Source organism: Mirounga leonina, unplaced genomic scaffold (genome assembly GCF_011800145.1).
Source record: "Mirounga leonina isolate KUSES-001 unplaced genomic scaffold, KU_Mleo_1.0 Mir_151, whole genome shotgun sequence".
Taxonomy (NCBI): domain Eukaryota; kingdom Metazoa; phylum Chordata; class Mammalia; order Carnivora; family Phocidae; genus Mirounga; species Mirounga leonina.
The window spans coordinates 44193218-44219651 of NW_023270377.1; the positions used below are offsets into that span (position 1 = coordinate 44193218).

A 26434-nucleotide genomic window follows, 5' to 3' on the forward strand; every position below is an offset into this window, starting at 1 on the left:
TTTGTTTTTGTTTTTTACACTTTCTACCTTTGAGGATCAGGTTAGTTTTCAATTTTGAAAATTATTAGCCATTATCTTTTAAAGTATTGCCCTTTTTCCATTTTCTTGACTTCATCCTTTTGGAATTCTAATCAGATATATGTTATAGTTTCTTACTCTAACCTTTGTATCTCTTAATGTCCTTTTTATATTTCTTATTTTATTGTTTTTCCATGTTGCATTCTGGATATTTTCTTAAGTTGTGTCTTCCAAATCATCAGTTCTCTCTTTAGCTATGTCTAGTCTGCCTTTGGATGATAATATTTTGTATGATTCCATTTTATCTCCATTATGGATTTATGAATAATACCTATTTTTAATACTTTGTTAGTGGTTGCTCTAGGGTTCAAAATACACATTTTTTAATCAAAGTCAACCTTCACATGCAGTGTTAAACTTTACAACAGTATAATTCCACTCTCTCATTCCCACTTTTATGCTACTTTTATCATATAGTTTACTTTTTCATATGTTATAATTACTACTTTTGCTGTTTTAGAAATTCAATTATGATTTAGAGTAAAAACAATAATAAAAATCTTTTATATTTACTTTAACTTTTTCCAGAGATCTTTATTTCTTTGAGTGGACCCAAGTTTCTATCATATTCCTTTTACTTGAATAATTTTCTTTAACTTTTCTTATAGTGTAGGACTTCCAGTAATGGGCTTGAAAGATGTTTATACTGTGTAAAAAGTTTTTGGTTTCTTTCACCACTTTAAAAATGATATCCTATTGTCTCCAGTCTTGCAAAGTTTCTGATGAGAAATCTGGTGCAATTATTTATATATTATGTATTTGTCTTTTTAGTCTAGGTGCCTTAAATATTTTTTTTATCTTTGGTTTTCAGAAGTTTGAATATGATGTTTTGTTTTTCCTCTTTGTTATTTATCCTGCTTGGTGTTCTCTGAGTTTCTTGAATCAGTACCTTTAATATATTTTATTATTTTAGAGAAACTCTTAGCTACTATCTCCCCAAGTATTACTTTTGTCCCATTGTCTCTTCTTCAATTTGTTTTACAACCCCATCTTTTTATCTTGTTGGAAACCATGCTGTTTGGCTGCCTTGTAACCTCAGGTTTCTTTTGGGTTAAAGAAAAATTATGATTTTGAAGGTTATCTGGCTTTTACTTATTATTAGGATGGGGAAAATGCACTTGTTAGCTTTACACTTCCTACTTAGAAGCTAGATGTCCTTTTGTTCCAAAATTCATTTTGAGATAGGATCTAATGACTTTTAGCAATGAAAAAAATGAAAATCAGTACATTTTATTTTCCTTTTCCTTTCCTCTTCTCCAACTCCTAATTTGGATTACTTTGTTATTTAGGCCATCAAGCTTAACACATGTTTTTTCTTTTCCTTTAGTCACATTTTTTTCAGTTTGTAGCACGATCATTTCATATTTGTGCCTCCATTTCACTGTACTTAAAGCGGTCTCTTCACTGGCTAACTTGATCACTGCAGATTTTATTTTTAAGAATAATTATTGAGCCACTTTTCTTTTTCCTCTGTATTTTCTAGATATTACTCCATTTTTTTCTGGTGCTGAATATTACTGTAAAAAATCTCCAAGCCAACTTGATTTTTCTCCTTTGTATCAGACTTTTAACTACCTCAATATTCACATAATTTTTATTAATCATGAAAGTTCAGTAAATCCAACAAGATATGACCTGGTATTGATCATCCAGTAACAACTTTGTTATGATACATGTACTCTTTCTATGTGTATATTCAAGATGTTCTTTCCTTTCATTAAAAATGTTTTTTCTCTCATATCTTTGGATATGTTTTCTGTTCCATTTTTGTTCTATTTTTTAATTCAAGAGCATCAATTATGTATATATTGAATCTCTGATTTCTTTAGTCGTCCAATATCTATCTTTGCCTTTGTATATTTAAATAATTGTATTACCTTCCACTTGATTTTTGTGTGAGTACCTCTAGCTTGTTCACTATCTCTCTGTTTTCAGGAATATTTATTTTTATGTTCACATATGGCTTTTGTTCTAAATATTTTAAATTTTATCTTCCATTTCTTTTTTGAGCACTGATAAACTTATTTTACATCTCCTATTAGTATATAAACTTTTTGGCTCACAATTTATTATTTTTGTGATTTGTTAATAGAAATAGTACACACTAATTTTATTGAGAGTCTGAAAAACTGTGTAAACTATGCCTCTGTTTTCTTGTGTGTTGTGCTGTTCTTCCTCTGCCTTCTCCTTGAATGTCTTTTCTCCTTTTATTTTTCAGTTTCTCTTTTTAGTTTCCATGCTGGCAGTTTATGGGGCTGGAAATTTGCTGAAAAGTAAAGTGGTGAAAGAAAAGTAGCAAAGAAACAAGGTGGAAAGGTCTGTAGCTTTGACTGAGATTTATTTTCTTGAGCATTCCTTTAACGTCCACCTTCACTTAGTTCTCAGCACCCATGGGATTGACATGGCTGACAGTGAAATTTATAGTGAAGCTCTCCTTTCTGCCAGCCTGTTCTCTTCCCATAGACTTTTTGAGTTTGATCTGGTAAATATTACAGGTCATTTGATTAAGATGCTATGCTACCTCCTCATGTTTATGACTATATATACATATATATATAATGTAAAAATTGAAAAAGGTAGAAATTATATGGCTAAATAATTACCGTTTGGTGACATTGTGTTGTAGTTGAGGGAATGGACTCTGGATTCAAAAATACTGGAGTTTGAAACCCAATTCCAATCACTATCTTTCTCTGATTATACTTAACCATTCTAGGTTTTGGTTTTCTTATCTTTGAACCTATCTCAAGATGGTGTTTGTAATAAATGATATAATGCTTGGATAACTCTTAGTGGAATGCCAGGCACAGAGTATTCAATAAATATAATTTTTCTTCATTTTTATTATATAGTTTTACTTTTAAGTACTAATTCTTACTCATAAATTGGTGAATTCCTTAACCACAAGTTGCTAAAGCAAATATCTGCCTTGCTTTCACCTGGTTCATCTTTTCTCAGTTATCTTTTTCTATGTCTCTCACTAACACTCTTCTGTATCCAACACTTGGATGCATTCTGTTTTTGATGGATTATATCTATCAGGATACTGGCCCACAAGAGATGAAATCCTCAATAGAGATAAAGGAGGACAATGCAGTCACTCTTTACAAAGGTGTGGGAAGGAAAGTAAGACCAACAGCACATGGTAAAGCACCAGGACCTGACTTTATTAGGCCTAAAGGAGAAAAAGGAGAGCAGTTCCTGGAACCCTGGGGAGGTACTGCTGTAGGAAAAAGCTACTCCTCAGGAATGCAGCCTTTCTCTAACCACAACCTGGCAGGAGGGGGCCAGGAGAATAAATACTCTGACCTCATTCTCTTCCTGCTTTCTAATTCCCCACTGTGCTCCCCAATGGCCAAGCCATAATAAGTAGTCAGAGGACAAGATTGTCTGCTGATGCAACCTGTAAATGTCAGCGTCTTGGGGTAAAGAGATGTGAAAAAGGATGGCGAGTGAATCTGAAGTGGCAAAAGGAGAAAACCAAGTAATCTGTTGCTTCCTTTGGCAAATTTATTATATTAGGATAGAAAGTCTAAGTGTAGAAAGTTCTATAGCTGTATTTGTACATAATTTAGACTTTAAATTGAACAACCTTTATCAACTGAATTTTTAGAGTTCTATTTTTTTTTAATTGGCCATTCTATAGCTTTGTGATTTGATGAACTCAAACAAACAGAACTTGAGGGTTGTTCTAGATTTTAAAGAGAAGAGAAAAAATAAAATGCTACCTTAATAAATCTTACTCTGTAGTTACTTATAGCATTATCTCATGGTTCATCTTTTTTGCTAGCATTAATCAGATACTTTTACATTTAAGTTTTTAATGACCACTTATATGTGGATTATATAAATCCTTGCTGAATAAGAACAGAATTAATAAAGTATCCATTCTTACTTTGTGATCATGGACTTGCCCAACAATTCATATATATGGGAATCCAGCTCACAGAAGTTTAAAAAAAAAAAATCTTAATTCTTCTCCTACCCATAGTATACTAGTCTAAAGAGATAAAACATCACTTGAAAGCATACATATACACATTAGTATATTACATGTGGGGAATTAACTATTCAGGTTAATAAGTGTATAGGACCTTATTTTATTTTATTTATTTTTTTATTTTATTTTATAGTTATTTAAGAGAGAGAGAGAGTGAGCCTGCACAGAGCTGGGGGAAGAGTGGAGGGAGAGGGACAAGCAGACTCCCTGCTGAGCAGGGAGCCTGGCACAGAGCTCATCTCAGGACCCTGAGATCATGACCTGAGCTGAAATCAAGAGTCAGACCTTCAATCGACTGAGCCACTCAGGCACCCTGAAGTGTATAGGACTTTTGAGAAAGAAAAATATTAACATGGTTGAATGAATGAATGATTAGATAAAATAGTTGATGAATAAATTATAAATTAGGGTAGAATTGGCCTAATGTTTACCATCATTTGTATGCATTTGTATGAGCTTTTGCTGGAGTTTTCTTCCCCTGGAAATTCTCATGGCTAGCTACTTTCTCATTTGAATCTCAGCTTAAATATCATTAATAAACTAAATAAATAAACCTAAATAAACATAAAGCCAATTCAGCAGCTGTAACATACCCTTCCTTAACCACAACAAAGGATATGTGTACCTCCAGGTGCCTTCATTTACCGCTCAGAAACTTAGAGAATCTTACTAGGAACCCTCTCTGCTTTCCTTTACTTGTAATATTTTAAATCGGGAACAGCTCAAGTAACTAACAATAGGAGAGTAGCTCAATAAGTTATAGAGTGGATATGATAGAATATTATACAGTCATTAAGAGAGGTGTTCATAGAATTTTTAGTAGCATGCATGAAATTCTTATCTCTGTTAATTGGGGGAAAAAGCAATATATTAAGCAAGAGATTACATATTGAAAATGTATTCTCAAATGAAAAAAATCTTTGAAGAGAAATAGATGTTGTAAATGTTACCAATGATTATATCAAGGGGATGGATTTATTAGTGAAATGATTTTTAAAATATTTTCTTCATTTTCTCTTCTCTATGGGTGGGAGGAAAAGCCTGTTCTACTTTGTAGACTTGAAAATTAAATACTGTATTAAAAATGTAGAAGAGAAATGGACATGCTTGGGCTATGGTATAAATGTTTCTCAAATTGTCATTTTGGTCTCAGGAGCCCTTTGTACTTTTTTAATTATTGAGGACCCTAAATAAAATTTAGTAGATTATACCTATTGATATTCACCATTTTAGAAATAAAACTGAGAATTTTTTGTTATTAATTTATTTAAAATAATAATATGCCCATTTTGTGTTAACATAAATGGTGTATTTTTATGAAAGTAGCAATACTTACCAAAACAAAAAGTTAATGAGAAGAGTGGCATTATTTTACATATTTGCAAATCTCTTTAATGTCTGATTTAATAGAAAGCAGCAGGATTCTCATATTTGCATCTGATTTCAAGCTGTTGCCATTTGTTTTAATGTTTAAAGTGTATGAAAAATTTTGGCCTTGTATAGATATGTATTTGGAAAAGGGAAAACTTCACAGACTCACCCTTAACTCCCCAAAAAGAAGATCCTGTGCGCACCTAGGAATGCTTAGACCCTCTAAAGTAGGGAACGAACTGGAAGTCAGATCTGGGTTTCCTGCATGATTTACTTACTAGTTGTGTAACTTTTGCATCTCATTTAACCCTACTGAACTTAATGTTAATTACCTATAACATGAGATTTTTAACCTACTGTATGGTTGAGAGAATTCAATGGGGTGTCCTTGTGAAAGTCCTTCACGGTATCAAAACAAAAACTTGGGATTCCACGCATGTCATTTTTCTATTTTCTCTATGTAATCAAATCAAATCTTTTATAGTAGTTATGTTTGAAATTTTCATAGTCATAAATTGTAAAGGAATAATATTTAGCTAATGTACATTACTTTTAAGCAAATGGAAAGTCTATTTTTTCCAGGGGGATATCAGATACTTTCTCTCATTATTCTTTCCCATCTTTTCTCTTCCAAACACTTATACTCTCCTTTTAGCTCATTCTTTTAGATCAACCCTCAAATTGGAAGTTCTGAGTTCAGGCAGCCTGAAGGGAATCCTGCCAAACTAGGCATTGCTCACTTGTCTTGTCCTTTTATCCACTGAAAATATGTTTTAAATGGCTAAAAATAAGTGCAGGATCCCGCACTGTCCATTATTAAGCAAAGAATTGAATAGAGCTTTTCTCAAACAGCCTATTTGTATTTAATCATCCCTCAAATGTAGTAAGAATAAGAATGATAGCTTATATTTTATTAATTTTCAGAATTTGTAAAACTCACTCATGAATGGTTCCTGTAATAATACTTGGAAATATGAAGGGTCTTTTACTGTCTAATTTTTCAAACAAGGACTTGGACTCTGCCAATGTATGGAGCTCTCCTTAGGTCAAGTGGTTAGTCAGAGGCTGTCTTGGGACCAGAGCTCATATTTCCTATGGCCCACTATTATCAGAGATAATATTCTGTGGAACAGTCCTTTCAGAGAGATCACACTTCAAGTTCTTAATGACGCAAAAGGAGTTTTTGTTAATTTCCTTGTTTGTTTTTTTTTAACCTAAAATTAGTTTGATTATACTAGCTATTCATTCCCTTTCTTCAGGATTTGGAATTTGAAGCTGTATTTTTCTTTCTAAATACTTTAAAGGGCTAGTAACATTCATAGACTTACATCAGAGAGGGACTTACAAATATGTTTTCCATTTCTCTTTGCTGTGTTGACTCTCAGGCTGCTGAAAAACCACTTCGGAGTGAACTTAGAAGATGAGATGAGGTTGTTATGTGAAAAACAGCATTCTAATCTATGTATGGTTACTGATTCATGCACATTTTTTCTTGAGCTATGTCTTCTTTTGGAAGAGAGATGTGGGTGTGGTTCTACAAGAAATAAAACCATGCAGAGTGTTAGAAATACTTTTTTTTTTTTGCTGCATGAATAAAGATGTAGGCATGTTATTGATGTCTTTCTGTCCCTCTCCAGTGAGAGAGCATTCTGAAGAATATAGTCCAGTAGTATGTTAGTTTAGTAAAATCATTTAAAAACCCATAATACCATGAGGTAGAATAATTAGCATAGATATTATCTTGAAATACTGACTAGACTGTTAAAAGATGAAAATCTTGTTAGGGTTGGGATTTATTGCAGTTGGCTTTTAAATATTTCCTGGCCCCACTTCCCATTTCCTTTACTGTAAATACTTCATGCTTTCAAAATATTATGTTTTACTTAATAAATTGCTAGGTATTAATTTATTTATTGTTTATATATATTTTTTATTTATTAATAAGTATTTAAGTTTTACTTAAATATTTCATGTTTTGTACTATTGAGTGGCCTCAATATTGTACCATTGAGATTTAACTCTGCTAGGCTATTAACAATTTCTTTAAGCCACTTGAATATTTTCCTCTCTGTCTTCCCTAACCTTCCTTTAGCCAATCTCTATTGGAAAGCTATCTATTCTTGGAAGCTCTGCTTAAATTCTACCACCTCCATAAACTCTAGATTCCCTGTGACTCTATGTCTTTTTACCCTATTCTGTTTTTCTGTGGTTCTGTGCACTTCTATAATAGAACTCATCCTGGTAGTACATGGATTATAGATATCAATGCTTATGTCTATTACCACCAAACCAGGTGAGCCCTTGGAGGGCAACGACTATATCCTATATATATTTGTATCCTCAAAGTAATCTCTCAATAAGTGTGCATTATATTGAATTGCATGTAACTTTTGAAACCAGAACCCTCAAACCTACCCTTAAGTAGGTAGGATGGATATATTAGGATGTTCAAGGTACATTTCAAACAAGAGTGTGGTGGCTGATGCTCATGCCTCAGGAGCACAGTAACTTCTTAATTCTTTCTTTTACTGACAATTTCCATATCCCAAATAATTGAAGTAATTTGGAGACTTTTTAATAGATTCATAAAAAATTGAGCAAAATTCAGAATAAATTTAGTAAATTAAGTACACTATGGCTTCTGGAGCCAACTGATGGGCCTTAGAGATTAACTATAAAATGCAAATTAATAAAGGATTTCTTCTTACAATTAAATGTGTATAAATTTGATTATAGTTAAAGTAACAGGGAGAGAAATTGCCAAAGTTCTAAGGGTCCCTTGATTGTTTTAGCTATGTATTATATTTATGGAAAAAGAGATTTCAGATGTTCCAGGGACAATTCTCCAGATTCCTCTCATTCCAAAATCATGGAAGTAGAGATGATGCTGAAAGGAAGACAAGGCACATTTATAAAATCTCACTCATCCAATAATATCTTATAATTGCAATTATTCCAGAGAAAACAAAAGTAAGTCTCTGTAAAACAAGAAAATGAGGTCCATGTGTTCTTCCAAATCTCAGGAGCCAATATCAGTCACATACTTAAAAAAAAACATTAAAATAATATACTCCAACTGGTGAGTGAAACCCGTGTTAGTATTTTCTATGTATTAGGAATAACAACCCAATTTTTGTAGGAAGTGATCACAGGAGGCTTTGATTTTCTCATCTTTAGGTGTCAAGGAGGACTCAGATTTATGTGGGTACAGTAACTTAAGATCATACTCAAAATCAAGTTTATGAATTACCTTTTCACCAACTCTTTTTGTATGGGTATATGTTTTTGTATATGGATATCTACATATTTTAATTCAGTAGTAATTAGGGCAATATGATCTAGATATACAGAATGTTTCTGATTTCTAAGCAGTATAATCAATGAGCCACTGGATCCTTGTGGTGTTTAGGACATTGGAAAGAGCCCAAATGTCCATCAGCTGATGAATGGATAAAGAAGATGTGATTGATATGTGATTTTATATATATTTGCATCCTCAAAGTAATCTCTCAATAAGTGTGCATTATATTGAATTGCATGTAACTTTTGAAACCAGAACCCTCAAACCTACCCTTAAGTAGGTAGGATGGATATATTAGGATGTTCAAGGTACATTTGAAACAAGGGTGTGGTGGCTGATGCTCATGCCTCAGGAATACAGTAACTTCTTAATTCTTTCTTTTACTGACAATTTCCATATCTGAAATAATTGAAGTAATTTGGAGACTTTTTAATAGATTCATAAAAAATTGAGCAGAAAATGGAATATTACTCAACCATCAAAAAGAATGAAATCTTACCATTTGCAATGATGGGGATGGAGCTAGAATGTATTGTGCTAAGTGAAATAAGTCATCAGAGAAAGACAGATACCATATGATTTCACTCATATGGAATTTAAGAAACAAAACAGATGAACATAGGGGGAAGGGGAAAAATAAAAGAGAGAGGGAAGCAAACCATAAGAGACTCTTAACTATAGAGAACAACTGAAGGTTACTGAAGGGGAGATGGGTGGGGAGATAGGTTAAATGGGTGATGGGTATTAAGGAGGGCACTTTGTGAAGAGCACTGGGTATTATATATAAGGGATGAATCACTAAATTCTACTCTAGAAACTAAAATATAAATAAAAACTTGAAACAGAAAAAAAAGACTGAAAAACAGCTACAGTTGCTGGGTCGTACGGTAGCTCTATTTTCAACTTTTTGAGGAACCTCCATACTGTTTTCCAGAGTGGCTGCACCAGCTTGCATTCCCACCAACAGTGTAGGAGGGTTTCCCTTTCTCCGCATCCTCACCAACATCTGTCGCTTCCTGACTTGTTAATTTTAGCCATTCTGACTGGTGTGAGGTGGTATCTCATTGAGGTTTTGATTTGGATTTCCCTGATGCCGAGTGATGTTGAGCACTTTTTCATGTGTCTGTTGGCCATTTGGATGTTTTCTTTGGAAAAATGTCTGTTCATGTCTTCTGCCCATTTCTTGATTGGATCATTTGTTCTTTGGGTGTTGGGTTTGATAAGTTCTTTATAGATTTTGGATACTAGCCCTTTATCTGATATGTCATTTGCAAATATCTTCTTCCATTCTGTTGGTTGTCTTTTGGTTTCGTTGACTGTTTCCTTTGCAGGGCAAAAGCTTTTTATCTTGATGAAGTCCCAATAGTTCATTTTTGCCCTTGCTTCCCTTGCCTTTGGTGCTGTTTCTAGAAAGAAGTTGCTGCGGCTGAGGTCAAAGAGGTTGCTGCCTGTGTTCTCCTTTAGGATTTTGATGGACTCCTGTCTCACATTTAGGTCTTTGAACCATTTTGAGTCTATTTCTGTGTGTGGTGTAAGGAAATTCTTCTGCATGTGGCTGTCCAATTTTCCCAATACCATTTGTTGAAAAGACTGTCTTTTTTCCATTGGACATTCTTTCCTGCTCTGTCAAAGATTAGTTGACCATAGAGTTGAGCGTCCATTTCTGGGCTCTCTATTCTGTTCCATTGATCTATGTGTCTGTTTTTGTGCCAGTACCATACTGTCTTGATGTTTACAGCTTTGTAATAGAGCTGGAAGTCCGGAATTGTGATGCCACCAGCTTTGGTTTCCTTTTTCAACATTCCTCTGGCTATTCGGGGTCTTTTCTGGTTCCATACAAATTTTAGGATTATTTGTTCCATTTCTTTGAAAAAAGTGGATGGTATTTTGATGGGGATTGCATTGAACATGTAGATTGCTCTAGGTAGCATTGACATCTTCACAATATTTGTTCTTCCAATCCATGAACATGGAACATTTTTCCATTTCTTTGTGTCTGCCTCAGTTTCTTTCATGAGTATTTTATAGTTTTCTGAGTACAGATTCTTTGCCTCTTTGGTTAGATTTATTCCTAGGTATCTCATGGTTTGGGGTGCAATTGTAAATGGAATCAACTCCTTAATTTCTCTTTCTTCTGTCTTGTTGTTGGTGTATATAAATGCCACTGATTTCTGTGCATTGATTTTATATCCTGCCACTTTACTGAATTCCTGTATGAGTTCTAGCAGTTTTGGGGTGGAGTGTTTTGGGTTTTCCACATGAAGTATCATATCATCTGCAAAGAGTGAGAGTACCCCAAAGATACAAATGTAGTGATCCGAAGGGGTATGTGCACCCCGATGTTTATGGCAGCAATGTTCACAATAGACAAACTATGGAAAGAGCCAAGAAGTCCATCAACAGATGAATGGATAAAGAAGTTGTGGTATATATATAGAATGGAATATTATGCAGCCATCAAAAACACGAAATCTTGCCATTTGCAACGACGTGGATAGAACTAGAGGGTATTATGCTAAGCAAAATAAGTCAATCAGAGAAAGACATGTATCATATGATCTCACTGATATGAGGAATTCTTAATCTCAGGAAACAAACTGAGGGTTGCTGGAGTGGTGGGGGGGTGGGAGGGATGGGGTAGCTGGGTGATGGACATTGGGGAGGGTATGTGCTATGGTGAGTGCTGTGAACTGTGTAAGACTGATGAACCACAGACCTGTACCTCTGAAACAAATAATACATTATATGTTAAAAAAGAAGAAGAAGAATGGGTGCCTGGGTGGCTCAGTTGGTTAAGAGACTGCCTTTGGCTCAGGTCATGATCCTGGAGTCCCAGGATCAAGTCCCACATCGGGCTCCCTGCACAGCAGGGAGTCTGCTTCTCCTTCTAACCCTCCCCCCTCTCATGCTCTCTCTCTATCTCATTCTCTATCTCAAATAAATAAATAAAATCTTAAAAAAAAAAAAAGAAGAAGAAGAAGAAGAAGATAATAGGAAGGGAAAAATGAAGAGGGGGAAATCAGAGGGGGAGATGAACCATGAGAGACTATGGACTCTGAGAAACAAACTGAGGGTTCTAGAGGGGAGGGGGGTGGGGGGATGGGTTAGCCTGGAGATGGGTATTAAAGAGGGCACATGGAGCACTGGGTGTTATACGCAAACAATGAATCATGGAACATTACATCAAAAATTAATGATGTAATGTATGATGATTAACATAACATAATAAAATAAAATTAAAAAAATAAAATAAGATGATTCAAAAAAAAGAAAAATGGCTACATAGTGACACATTTTAATATTTATTTATTTATTTATTTATATAAGATTTTATTTATTGATTTGAGAGAGAGCACGCACAAGCAGGGGGAGTGGCAGGCAGAGGCAGGGAGAGAAGCAGACTCCCTGCTAAGCAAGGAGCCTGATGCAGGGCTTGATCCCAGGACCCTGGGATCATGACCTGAGCCAAAGTCAGACGCTTAACTGACTGAGACACACATTTTGATATTTAATTAAGACTTCAATTACTGTAGTCAGAGCCCTTCTGAATTCATAATTGTATATTTATACCAAAATGAGCTTATTGATTACTTGAAGACATTTAAATAAAAAATTATAATCCAAATGCATCATGTATTTTTCATTCAATAATGTCATTTTAGCTTCTTAATGATTATTAAAGTACTTGAATATTATAAAGAATTGTGGGGCGCCTGGGTGGCTCAGTTGGTCAAACGACTGCCTTCGGCTCAGGTCATGATCCTGGAGTCCCGGGATCGAGTCCCGCATCGGGCTCCCTGCTCGGCAGGGAGTCTGCTTCTCCCTCTGACCCTCCTCCCTCTCATGCTCTCTGTCTCTCATTCTCTCTGTCTCAAATAAATAAATAAAATCTTAAAAAAAAAAAAAAAAGAATTGTGATAATAGGTATTGTGAACAGAAGTTTCTGTTTTTCCACAGTGATTAAGACTTGACCACTGATGGTCATTTCCTATTTGATATGTCTACATTGGGGAGAGGGAGATGGGTTGAATCTTTTTATTATTCATAGATTATCTAAAAAAGTATTTTAAAAAATTGTTATTGAGTGCTCTGATATAACTGATGCCTGGTATAATTATTTTTATTCAAACACTGGACACAAATATGAAATGTGAAACAAAACTACAACATAAATGACACTTAAAAATGGCTCTTTTATATAGAATTCTATCCTTTCTTAAGAGCCAACTTATAAAATCTTCTTGCATAGTGTCTCAAAGGCAGAGAATTCCTCAGCTCTACAAAACAACTGAAGTTATTAGAGGAGCTGAAGGAGTAGTTTGCCCCGATGTACAGGAAAATTTAAAATATTAAACAAAGTACTGATGGGCTTGTGAAATGTGAAAAAAATACATCCCATTAATTTCCTTGCCCTTTACCTCCCTCTCCATACCAAGGACACAATTCCCAGAACTTTGGCTGCCACATAATTGTCAACAGAACTGAATCACTCCTTATTTTGTTGAGAAACAGCTTAAGACTCTTAGGCTTTTAATTTTTTAAAAGCAGTATATGGAGCATAACAAGCTCATTTGGTATAAATGGCCTTTGGTGTCATTGAGTTTCTGGACAATTTCTCCTTTGTAGCCTGTACCTAGTCCTGCCATCTAAAAAGTTTCCCTGAGGGGAAGCCCTGACTCATGGACTCTCATTTTAGCTACAGAGAACTGTCTATTCTAATACAACAATCATCTGTGTTTTAGGATTTATTAGGCTTGATAAACAATAGATTAATGGTTAAGAATGAGAGAATAAGTTTAAACATGTAAATATAGAAATTTAAGAAAAGGAATGAACTGCTGTAGCATGGATGAAATCACAAAACCAGACAAAAAAGGCTACATACTTTTATTTTTTTTTAAAGATTTAATTTATTTATTTGACAGACAGAGAGACAGCGAGAGAGGGAACACAAGCAGGGGGAGTGGGAGAGGAAGAAGCAGGCTTCCTGCTAAGCAGAGAGCCTGATGTGGAGCTTGATCCCAGGACCCTGGGATCATGATCTGAGCCTAAGGCAGACGCTTAACAACTGAGACACCCAGGCGCCTCCGACTACATACTTTCAAATTTCATTTATATAACATTCTGGAATGTTATTTCTATAGTGATGGAAATCAGATCAATGGTGCCAGGGATGGGATGGGAGAAGATTGGCTCAAAATGGAGGAACTTTGTGGGGGCAAGAAAATATCCTCTAGATTGTGATGATGGTTACATGATTGTATGCATTTGTCAAAACTCAAAGAACCATACACCTAAAAATGTGAATTTTGCTCTATTTAAAGCATGCCTTGAGGTACCTGCTGGCTCAGTCAGTAGAGCATGAGACAATTTCAGGTTGTGAGTTCAAGCCCCACATTAGATGTAGAGATTACTTAAAAATAAAAAAATCTTAAAAAAAAGAAAAGAAATAAAGCATGCCTTAATAAACATAATATAAAAAAAAAAACACAGTGAGGGAATTACTGGAGCATACCGTGGTAGATAATTAAACTTCCTTCTAGTTACCTTAGGTTTTCATCTTTATGTAAATTTTAACAGTTAAATTTTATTTTATTAAGAATTTTTATTGAAGTATTGCTGACATGCAATGTTATATTAGTTTCAGGTGTGCAACATAGTGATTTGACAATTCTATATATTACATAATGCTCACCATGGTAAGTGTAGTTACCATAAGTTACCATATACTGTTATTTGCAATGTTATTGATTATATTCCCCATATGTACTTTTCATCCCAGTAACTAATTTATTCTACAACTGGAAGTTTGTTACCTCTTAATCCCCTTTATCTATTTCACCTGTCTCCCAAATCTTCTCCCCTCTGGCAACTATGAGTTCTTTGTATTTATGATTCTATTTCTATTTTGTTTATTTGTTCATTTGTTTTATTTTTTTAGACTCCACATGTAAGTGAAATCATATGGTATTTGTCTTTCTCTGTCTGAGTTGTTTCACTTAGCATAATACTCTCTAGGTCCATCCATGTTGTCCCCAATGGCAAGATTTTATTTTTTTATGGCTGAGTAATATTCCATTGTATACATATTAACAATTAAATTTTAAACTGATGGCCAATTATGTTTTTTTAAAAGAAGCACTAATGCTGTTACTTGTTTTTATTTAACCAAAACATATATAATAATATTACCTTTATGCCAGACATTGTCTAAGAGCTTTACAAATATCAACCTATTTAATCCCCAAAACAACCCAGTGAGGTAGGCAATGTTATTATTCTCATTATGCAGACAAGGAAACTAAGCTTTCTGCAGAAAGACATGCAATTTTTTTCATAGTCACCCAGCTGGTAAGTGGTGGGCCAAGATTTGGACTCTGTCTAGCTTGAGAGTCTGTGCTCATAACCACTACAATTCTGAAGACTTTATTATTACTGTTATTATTTTAGTTTTTTTCTAGCTTTTTTGAGGTATAATTGATAAGTAAAATTATGTATACCTAAGGTATAGAAAGTGATGATTTGATATATATGTACCTTGTGAAAAAATAACTGTAATCAAGTTAATTAACACAACCATCATCTCACATACTTACCTTTTTGTGTGTATGGTAAGAACATTTAAGACCTACTCTTTTAGAAAATTTCAAGTATACAGTAATTAGTAAAATCTGAATTATAGTTTAGTTATCGTGAGGTACAATGGATAGAGTGCTAGGACTTGGAAGCCTATGTTTGAAGACTGTTGTTTGCATTGTGTAACTTCTGAAAAGTCACTAATCTCTCTGAATCCCAGTATAAATGGAAATAATCATCCTGACCATATTACTTTACTGGGTTATAGTGAGTCTCAAAGACTATGGTGTACTCAAACAGAATGTAGAGAAGAGGGTGCTACAGAAGCTAGTATTATTTATCAGATCACTTATGATTTTGGCTTACAAGACTTTTCATAACTTCTAAATGTGGCTGTTGATTGCCTCAGAAGATAAGATAGTATTTTGGAGTGTAAAATCGCAAACTTTTCTCAAAATATGACTTATTCTGAAACATATTTAGATTAAAATGAAAGTTTATAATTTAAGAAGTTTACAATTTCTAATATAAAAAATTATTTCTAATTTTGCCTAGATGTAGAAAGATATATTTTTAGTACAAATACTCAGCTAGAAGTAACCTGTATTTACAAAGTTTGGATATAGATAGTATTTGTAATTAAATTCATTGGTTCATATATTTGTTTACTTGAAAAAATATTATGCTAAATGCATTTCAAGGGATTCTCTCAGTATTGTCATTTATTAAAAAAAAAAATCGGTGATGGAGTTTAAGCTAAGGAAATAAACATCCTATAATTTCTTTGAACCTCAACTCCTTGTTACGAGAGGACTATGCAGCCAGAGTTCTAAACCTGGATCTGGTAATTTCTTGATGTATGCCTTGACACAAGTTACTTAGCTTCTATGAGCCTCAATTTCCTTTCTTCATCTGTAAAACAGGGAAAATAATAGCACTTATCCCATAGCATTGATTTAAAGATTATAGTAATTAATACATAGAAAATGCTTACATAGCATTTGACACATGGTAAGTACTTAATATATTTTACCCATTATTACTATTCTTATGGTTATTATTTTCACAATGGCTTTCTGCCAGAAAGAGAGTATATTCATAATATGCAGGCTTTTTCTGTTCAGAAATTATGGTTATGCTATTTCATAGCATACATGTGCAGAGATGAGCCTAATCTGTAATGTGCTCTTCTTCAACTCTATTACCAGTTTCTCTTCCTAGCCGAGATAGTTCTTTCACCAGGATCATCATTTTCCTAGTCCTCTGGGTTGGCATCTTAGAATCATTCTTATTTATGCTCACTGCCATGTCTGTCATGGCCTTTCAGTCATCAAGTTCCACTGATTCTTTACCAAATGACATGTGTTCAACAAATAACTCTTGGGCAAATATAAATAACCAAACAATGTTTGTAGTCACAGGGAGCTTCCAGTCTGATAGGAGAAACAGACATGTAAATATCATGAGACGTTAGCGAGGTCTGCACAGAACATGTCCCTCGGTTCTATGAAGGAACAGGCTGGTTTGCCTGTGAGGAAGGTGGGCTGGTAAAACTTAAGCTTTGCTGGCTCTATCATCCTCTTAGTTGGCAGAGATGTCCTCCTCAATTTTTCCCTTTATCGAACTTCTCATTGACTGTATTTCCAGAATACATCTGGAATCCCTCTGCTTCTTTCTGTTTTCACTGCACTTCCCCAGTCCAAACCACCATCATGTCTCATTTGGAGTAAAAGTGCTTCCTAACTTGTGTCCTCACTTCCATTCTTGCCTTGGTAGAATACATTTCTTATAAGCCATTCAGATTTTTTTTAAAAATCAGCACATTAGAGTACATTATTCCAGTGGGGATCTTTCTTAGATTCTCATTGCGTTTAGAAAAAAAAAAATCTAAAGTCCTCTCTGTGACCTGTAACACTTTACTAACCGACCCTAGCCAGAAAGGGCTTTTCTTTCTATTCTTGCCCATTCAGAGCTTATTCCCATATATGGAAAGGGGAATAATGGCCTTTCAAAGATGTCCATGTTTTAATCTTCGGAAACTGTGTACTTTTCATGTCAAAAGGGATTTTGCAGATGTGATTAAAGATCTTGAGATGGGAGAAATTATCCTGGATTAGACAGGTGGGACCAGTACAGTCACACTGTGTCCTTAAACGCAGAGAACCTTTCTTGCCTGCGGTCAGAGAAAGAGATGTGGCCACAAAAAAAGTGTCAGTGTGATACTGGGTTGCTGGCTTTGAAATGGAGAAAGAGGCTGTGAGAATGTGAGTGACCCCTAGAAGTTTAAAAAGGCAAAGAAATAGATTCTCCCCTAGACCCATAAAGGAATGCAGGCCTGCTGACATCTTGATTTTAGCCCAGTGAGACACAGACTTGTGACTCACAGAACTGTAAGGTAGTACATTGTACTATTTTAAATGACTAAGTTTGTGAGGATTTTTATGGCAGCCATAGAAAGGTAATATATTATTTCAGGCCACTTACACTTGCTGTTCCTGCTTGGAATGCCATTTTCTCCCAGTTCTCTGGGGATAGATACTTTTTCAAATTTTAGGTCTCAGATTCACTGTTACCTCTTTCAGTGGGTCTGCCCTGATGGCCCTAGTCTGCAGCATTCTTCCTACCACCAACTTCTGAACAACTCTAAAACAACACACTATTTATTTCCTTCATAGCATATCATTGTCTGAAATTACCTGTTTGCATATTTGCTCACTTATTTATTGCTGTTTTTCCACTCAAGGTTGTAAGCTCCACAGCATCAGGGACCTCGTTTGTGTTGTTCACAGATATATCCTTAGATCCTTGAGTAGAACCTGGCAAATAATAGGCATTCAACAAATCTTGTTGAATAAGGGACTGAATTAGACCAGGGAAATTGTTGTTTCAGGCAAAGGTCAGAGCCTGAGCAAAATTCCGAGGTGTGAAACTGCTTATGTGCCTGGGAAAAATCTGTGTTTCCAATGGCTGAAGCCAAAAGAGGAAAGCAGAAAGAAATGGAAACCAAGAAATAGGCATTTTCCCCTTCCCCTCTCCCCTCCCCTCCCCCATCTCCTCTTCCCCTTCTTCTTCTTTTAAAATATCATATAACTTTATCTTGTAAGTACTTGGGAGTTAATTTAGTTTTTTAAGAAAGGAGAAATAAACGAGTGAAGAAATGCATAACAAAATCAACAAGACTTGGCCATCAGTTGGATGTAGGTTGAGGGAGAAGAAAGGGTGTCTTTCTATGTTCCTGATCTTTGGGACTAGAATAATGGTGACAGTGTTAATGGGTATAAAGAACAATGAGAGATAATGGTTTCATTTTGGCCTCTGAGTTTCATGGACTTGTGCAGAGAAAGGTGTTCAATGCAGACACTTAGAAATACAAGTCTGCAGATCTACAACTGAAGAGGAAAGTCTTGACTGGAAATCATTAGCATGTAAATGGAAATAAAGTCCAGGGATCTAATAGTTAAAATAGCCCAAGAGAATGGGCAAGGAGGGTAAAATGCTGATAGGACAATGCTGGAAAGCACAATAACTCTCTGAAAGGAATTAGAAAAGGAAGTTTGACCAGAAAAGCAGGGCATGTAAGAGAAGTATGTGGGACCAGGGAGTCTTGGGAGGAAGGTGAGTTTCAGTAAAACGGGAGTAGTCAGAGTACCAAATACTACAGGGAGAAAAGACAAAAGGTCTTGGGTTTATCAACAAAGAGATATTGATGTGTCTTGCAGTGCTGGTGATGATATTCTAGTGAGGATGGTAAAGTATAACTGGGTGGTGAGGAAGTAGAAGGAAAAAAGAGACTATAGAAGATGAGTAGTTAGGGGAAATCTTTGGGGGGGTTTTGTTTCTTTTTGTGAGGATAGAGAGAAGGACACAGAATAATGTCCTGAAGGAGACATGAAGGGATAGGATAAAGAGTACAGAGGGAAGGACCGACCCTGAAGGTGCTGAGACATCTTTTCTTTGGAAACTGGAAATATTGGTGTCAGACTGATCTAAGAGCTAGGAAGAAGTGAGAATACTCACTTTGGAGTCAGATATTTCTAAAATAGAACCCTAAGTCTACCACTTAGTAGCTGAGCAAACTTGAGCAGGTAAACTTCTTTGAACCATAAATCCTTATATATGATTTAAGAAAAATAATAAGTAACTTTCAAGGTTGCTGTGAAAGTCGATTTGGTACAAACTTACCCAGGAGGCATGTATTATTATAATATGTACACTTGGGAGGGGCTTCCTTGAAATTGTGATGGATTTCTGAGCTCCCCACTTAAGCACCGAGACCTAGAATCAGTTCTTCAAGGACTAAGAAATGGTTGAGTCCTCTATACTGAATGCAACCAACACACCTGGTCAACACCTGTGTACGTTTTACTCTTTTTCCAAGTTGTAATGTAGGATCCTGAAGCCGATCACAGAGGAAAAGCCCAAGTCACACAGCTCGCAAGACGAGCTAATTTATCACAGCTGTCCTGAAAATATTTACTATGTCCCTGTCACACCATATGCTTTTGGTTTGATAGGAAGAAGAGGCTGAAACTGGAGGGAACCGTGAGAGGTTGAATTGTGTTTTTAATCTTTCTTATAAAAATGAAAAATTAAACTGAGAGGTGCAGCGTTAGAGCTGCTTGTAAAGTTGACTGGAATATTTCTCCAGAGATTCTAGCTCCAAGCTAAAAATCAGAGGTTCTTGGGTTTCTTCTACAAAAAGTGACAGGGCATTACTTACCTAATCATGCCCTATAATCTCTCCTTTCTCGGAATTCCTCCTGGGGTTAATGCACCCACACATATTTATATGCTTCAGCTTATATTTCTTTGTTTCATGTAAATTTATTTTTTTTAAGCATTTTTAGCATCTACATGTGTTCCTTAAAGGCAACAGGCATGGCTTTCACTTCTTTTGGGTCATTGTCTCCCTCAGTGCTTAGCACAGTGCAAGGTGCCTGATCACTGCTGAGTTACTATAGACCGTTGACTCACCTGTATTATATAGCATAGCCATTCTAGGTGGAGTCAAGGTAGCAAATGTATTAGATTATGTAGAACATTCTGAGGTCATTAAGATCTTGGCAAGCATGAGAAGTGGCCCCAATATTTATGAATATTGCTGTTAAATAGCATGTGTCATTGGAACTGCCACAGTCCCTGAAAAACTGGTGTAGGAATAATAACACCACCATCTACTCTTATGTAGCTCTTTGTAATTTGGAACTTAGTTAATAATACATTACTCATTTTAGTGTCACTAAACCCTGTACACTGGTTAGGGCAAAGCCCTTTTCTCAAATGAGAAAATAGGAGTGCGCAGTTTATGAAATTGGTAAGTGGCAGAGTTGTTGTTTGAAGCGAGACTTTCTGCGTCCAAATGCGGTATACTTCCCATCCCTTTACGGGAACATAGTAGACTAGTTTTCAACAGAATAAAACTTTCTGGGACAGGAGGGACCTGCAGATGTGTTCCCCTAAACAATAGATGTGGAGAAATCTGGAGATAATCTTAAAGTATGACGCATCACAAATTTGTCTGAAACAGTTTCTTCACCTGGACTTGAATTGGACACAGTTTTAATGGTCCCCTTACAAAATCTGGGCAAAGAAACAGAATCTGGCAGGGAGACAAGAATACTTCCTCTTCAGTAAAAAGAAAAGGTTAAAATTTGATCCTTTGCAAGTTTAAGGTGGACGAGAGTCCTGGATTATCTAGACTCCAAAAACTAGGCTAAAAGGCTGTATTTCCTCCCTAATGTCTTTTTCAGCTTATAGGGAAAAAGTGAAGGGGTGTGTCTGGGGGAAGGATTAGGGAGGGGAGAATAGGACTATTTTCTTCTAACAGTCTGTCTTAAAAAAAAAAAGAAGAAGAAAAGAAAAAAAGAGAAAGAAATAAACGTTTGTTTCTGTGATTAAGCCCCCATTTATGTTTAAAACATAAATGAAGAAGGGACAGTTCAAGGCACAGAGGAGGCGCGTGTTCTGATTTGGTTGTTTACCATCAATCAGACCGTTGCTTGGCAGACACTGGATGGTTATGAGCCTGAACAAGCTGAAAAGGGGCAGGAAAAGAAGTGGAGGCAGCATTCTTCCTATTTAAAGCTGCATCGCTTGAAAAAAGTTTTCTCAGACTGTGCTGGAGCTGGTGCTGAAAAAGGGGGTTTGCAAAGGCTGCCCCGGGGCTGGTGCTGAAAGAGCCTGCAGCTGACTTCATGGTGCTACAATAACCTTAGAATCTACTTTTCACTCCCAGGAGGACCCACATGTCTAATATTTAGACATGATGGCAAACTGGGTGGAAGCAAGACCTCTCCTCATTCTGACTGTTTTATTAGGGCAGTTTGTCTCAATAAAAGCCCAGGAAGAAGGCGAGGATGGTGAGTTTGCCGTTTGCTTTGCTTGTGGTGTTTCTTGCACGGTTTGGGAAATAGGTGGAATGTTAAGCCTCGGGAAGGAAGAGCATGAAGAGGAAGTTCTGGTTTGAAGCTGAGAAGGGGGCTGACAGATTTGCACCTGGGAAATGGATCTGAAGACAGTCAGGCTGTTTGTAAATCTGGAGCTTCTACATCTGCCATGGGGCAGAGTATACTACTGAATATTTCTGGGAGAGTCTAGGATAAGTCCTTTTGCCTGAATGTGGAGAGTGGGACGTTTAAAAGAAGGGTGCTTAAAACGGAGCACTAAAGGCACTTTAAGTCAGAGGAGTTCTGTTCTGTGGGCTGGAGTTTTCAGAGCGAGGAAAAGTCGCAGCAGAAGCTGGGTAGGGTGGAGTCTTTTTTTGTACTGAACTTCAGCTGCTTCATACAATTCTTTGTTTAGAAAAACCTCTGCAGCCACTCTGATAACTGATTTTTCTTTGTCTTTGGCTCCTTGTTCTTCTCTCTTTACAGACTTTTACTTCTTTCCCATTTTCATTTGTGATGTTAAAACCACTTTTGCTTACTGAGAGCCAGTCTCCTTTACTTCTCCGTGACAGAGGCTGATAGAAGCCAGATTTCTTAAACAGTGGTATTTTCCCACCCTACTGACTTGATTATCAGGACAGTGGTGGTTCCCTGCTGGATGGCGGAAGGCAGCAAATCAGCATGCCTTATATATAGAATGTATTTATCATGGAGCATTTGCATGGGCATTATCCTTTAGACGCAAGTTCATTTTCCTTTTTTTTTTTCCTATTTTAAGATGAACCTTGCCTGGTTACCAACTTTTTTTTTTCCTATGCAATTTGCTCATGTGAGGTTGGGTTGTATGGTATGGTTAAGCAAAAATGCCTGGCTCCTATAGAATATAAGAAAATACTTAATTTGGTTCCACTGATTATTAAATCCTTATTCTCCAGACATGTTCTTTTTCATAATAGGCCATTACAGATTTTCATAACTATTTAACATCAAACTCAAGTTTTTAAAACTTAGCACATTTAAACTTTTCTGTTATTGTCTTTCATATATACTTTTGTGTATATGTAAATATGCAGACATATGCATATATGTATGTATATATTTTTTAATACCTACTACTGAGTCTTTTTGCTCTGAAGATGATCATAAAATTAATCTAGAGGCCACAGGTTCTAAGAATAATTTTCGAAGTGAAAATAAGAATGTGAGATGAATACCCAACAATCTGTCCAGAGTCCCATAGAGGGGGCACTTTCTAAAATCTTGGAACTTTTTATGTTACTTTTTATGTTTTCAAAAACGAGGCAATTGACAAAAGGTAAAACTCTTGAGTTTTTTTGTAATGGTGTGAACAACATCCGTTGTTTGGAAGGGTGGGGAAAATAATTGGGAAGTAGAAGTCAGGAAAGGGGAGAGAGAAAACACAGAAAAATTACAATAGAAATAGCAAATCTAATTATAAAAGGGACAGTTCACTCCACTCACCCACCAAAACAATCAACAACTTTAATTTAAAACCTAATTAACACAACGTTCCTTGTTAGTATATTTTAAAATAGGTAACTTACTTTTATAAAGTGTGGAAATAATTGAACATGTGAATAAACAAAAGGAGTGTTTCATAAGGTATATGGAATAGGCTATATGTTAACAGACTTCCCCAAATAGTTGTAATTACTCTGTAGGTGTTTCTGAAAAATAAGGAGAGCTTAATTTTTCTTAGTATTAATTTACATAAAAGTTAGAAATTTGTTATTAGGTGCAAAACTGTCCCCATCTCCAAACCAACCTCTCTTCCCCCAATATAACCAAACAGCACAGCAACTGGAATCCCAAATATCAGATTTTACAGAAAAAAGTATAATTCCTTGCATTCACATTGCAAAAAATAATTTCCTCTGTTTTATTACTCGACCTAGGAGAATATATGTATAAAAATTCAATAGCAAAAGAAAGTAGTATGGCCCTAATTAAAGGTAATCTAGAAAAGAATTCAGGAATCCAGTATACTCAGAGTTTCGTAACTTATTTTGGTTTCAGTTATATTGAATGGATACTTGGCAATACTTTATTTCCCCTGTTCAGGCTTGACACAAGCTTAATAAACAAGTCAGAATTTTGAAACTCCACGTGATTTTAAGTTTGGGGAAGAGTAAGTTCAGGTAAATGCTTTAAACTAAAGAAATATCTAAGGTACACATGCAAAACAAGTATGTCAAATTTTAGTTATAACTAAGTCATATAATGTGGTATTGACTTTGCGTACAAATATGTCCCCTTTGAAATGGAGAGACGTGTTATCACATGTAAGTGGATATTTACAAACTTTCATATTTTTCATCTATTTGACTGTGGTTATTTACCAGAAATGTAAACATAAGCATAGTGCCTGCTTGATAGAAATACTTATGAATGATGAGATAAAAGTAAGTAAATCAAGTTTTAGGCCTTTTAGGCCCAAACATTGCTACTTGTTAGTAAATTCTAAGAACTGAATTGGTTTTTTAAATTCCTAAGAACTGAAAAAATAAAATAAAATAAATTCCTGAAAACTGAAAGGAAGTTGGGCTAACTTTAGTTGAAACTGTTAAGTAACCAGAATCAGAGTTAAGATGGCAAAATCAGCTTTTCATGAGTTTTTGGGTATGTGTGTTTGTGATGTGGTGGTGGGGTGCTTTAAAAGATTTCCCATTTGTTTTTTGTAGAAGAAAATACTAGTGCATTTGTAGTAATTTTTACATTCCTAAACAAAGTTCTAACACCTAGTGAGTTATATGCACTCTTGCTATTAGAAATGGACAGACTTAATCTTAGAAAATCATCTTTGGTATGAAGGGGTATGAATCAAGGGGTATGAATCACTGATTTCAACAACAGAGAAGTAACAGAGAGAAGGGAAGGTGCAGAAATGTACCATTTTATTTTCAGAGGCCAGGCAGGTAGCATAAATAAGTGAAGTAAATGAGTGTACATCAACAGGGAATGATGGGTCTGTGGAGAACTGAAGATGCATGTCCACTTTAAGGCATTCAAAATTAACGTTTTCAGAAAGCATTGCATAAGCCAAATGCAATATTTGAGTGCCAAGTTTGGCTCATGGACCATAAATTTGCAACCCTCTTGTTGCAACTCTACAGTGATATCCTGGACCCAACCCAGCTTCTGATTACTAAGAGATGAGGGGCTCACAGTCCTTTTTATATCATGGTCTCTTGTATTTTATTATGCTATATCTGCCATTTATCTCATCGTGAAAATACAAATTTGAAGAAACAAATGCTTATTGCTCAGTATTACTTGGATCAGATCATTTTAAAGGAAGTAGAGAGTATGAATACATAGCTTAAGATACTTGATCACTCATAAATTGTTTTAAACACATTACTATTGAAATAGATACTTTGGATCATGTAGGACATGCAAACTTTTCTTTTATCATGGACGTTTTAATCTAGGTTCAGCTGCATCTAGCAGAATGCAATAGTTTAAAAAAATGTATTTTTTTTTCTCTTTTTAAAAGAAGCTTTTAGTTAAGTAATGAAAAGCTGGTATATTAGCTCTACAAAGTCACCAAAGTCTCAATCTCTTTCTAGTTCTCTACTCTCATATCCCTAGGGTATAATCCTTGAAGTTACACTCCTAGATGGCTGCTGGAGTTCCAGCCATTACATTTACTTTCCAGGCATCCGGATAGAGGATGAGAGACAAAGGTGGTGATTCTTTTTTCATGGAGATAATTAGGTCTTCATTCCATTTCAACTTACTTATAGTGGCTGAAATTTACTCACATAGTCACACAAAGCTACAAGGCTGGCTAGGAAATGTAGTCTTTTAGCTAGGTAGCACTAGCTATGTACTCTACTGAATGGAGTTATGTTATGAAGGCTATAAAAGAGACAATAGCTGTTAGGAAGCAACTATAATCCCAACCACAATGAGTGTCAGCCACTTTAAGTGGAACAATCTTCTAGTTTCAATGGGCAGGATATAGTTGTGTGATTAGATCTACCCTGGTTATTGTTCATTTCTGAGTAGTATATAAGCCAAGAACATTGGATGGCATTTATTCTTTGCTTCCTAATTCTTTCCAGATAAATTTAGAAGTACCTATAACTTCTATTCAAACTAAAATGAGGCTTTACTTTGAAGAGTATATCTCTCTATGTATATGTAGACTGTAGATGAAGAGATAAAAGATAATTTTTTTAGATTTATTTATTTGAAAGAGAGAGAAAGAGAGGGGAGAGCATGGTGGAGGGGCAGAGGAAGGGGGGTAGAGAGTCTTTTAAGCAAATTCGGGACTGAGCTTCAGAGCCTGATGGGAGGCTCAATCTCAAGATCCTGAGATCACCACCTGGGCCAAAACCAAGAGTCAGCCATGCTCAACAGACTGTCATCCATGTGCTTTGATACAGATAATTTTTTTATATTGACAAATACAACATATGCTTTGACCATGACTCTTTAGGTTAGTAGGTAAACAATCCACAGATCCATGTTGAGCTGGCTGTATGATCATCTGAAGAGCTTGTTACCAATATAGATTCTAGGCTCCTCTCCTTTCCAAATACCCTGATTTAGTAGGTTTGGATGGAATTTGGGAAGCTCTCTAGGTGATTCTGATTCATGTTAGTTAACCACTGTATTACATCTCTGCCTAAGACTCTTTTGATCTTGATGTAGACCAGTTGGCTTCTTGTTCCAAGACTACACAACTGTGACTTG

General features: G+C 35.6%; 1 protein-coding gene across 2 annotated transcripts in view; it reads left to right on the plus strand.

Annotated features, from left to right (window-relative positions):
- The window catches only part of COL5A2 (collagen type V alpha 2 chain), a 335664-nt gene that overhangs the window by 172047 nt on the left and 137183 nt on the right, over positions 1 to 26434 (plus strand). The window contains exon 1 of one of the 2 annotated variants that reach the window (XM_035007550.1): positions 21224 to 21685. The exons of the other annotated variant lie outside the window; for it this stretch is intronic. Coding sequence (XP_034863441.1) covers positions 21589 to 21685 — 97 coding nt within the window. The 5' untranslated portion in view covers positions 21224 to 21588. Of the gene's footprint in view, positions 1 to 21223; positions 21686 to 26434 lie in introns of those variants that run through there. 2 annotated transcript variants of the gene reach the window in all.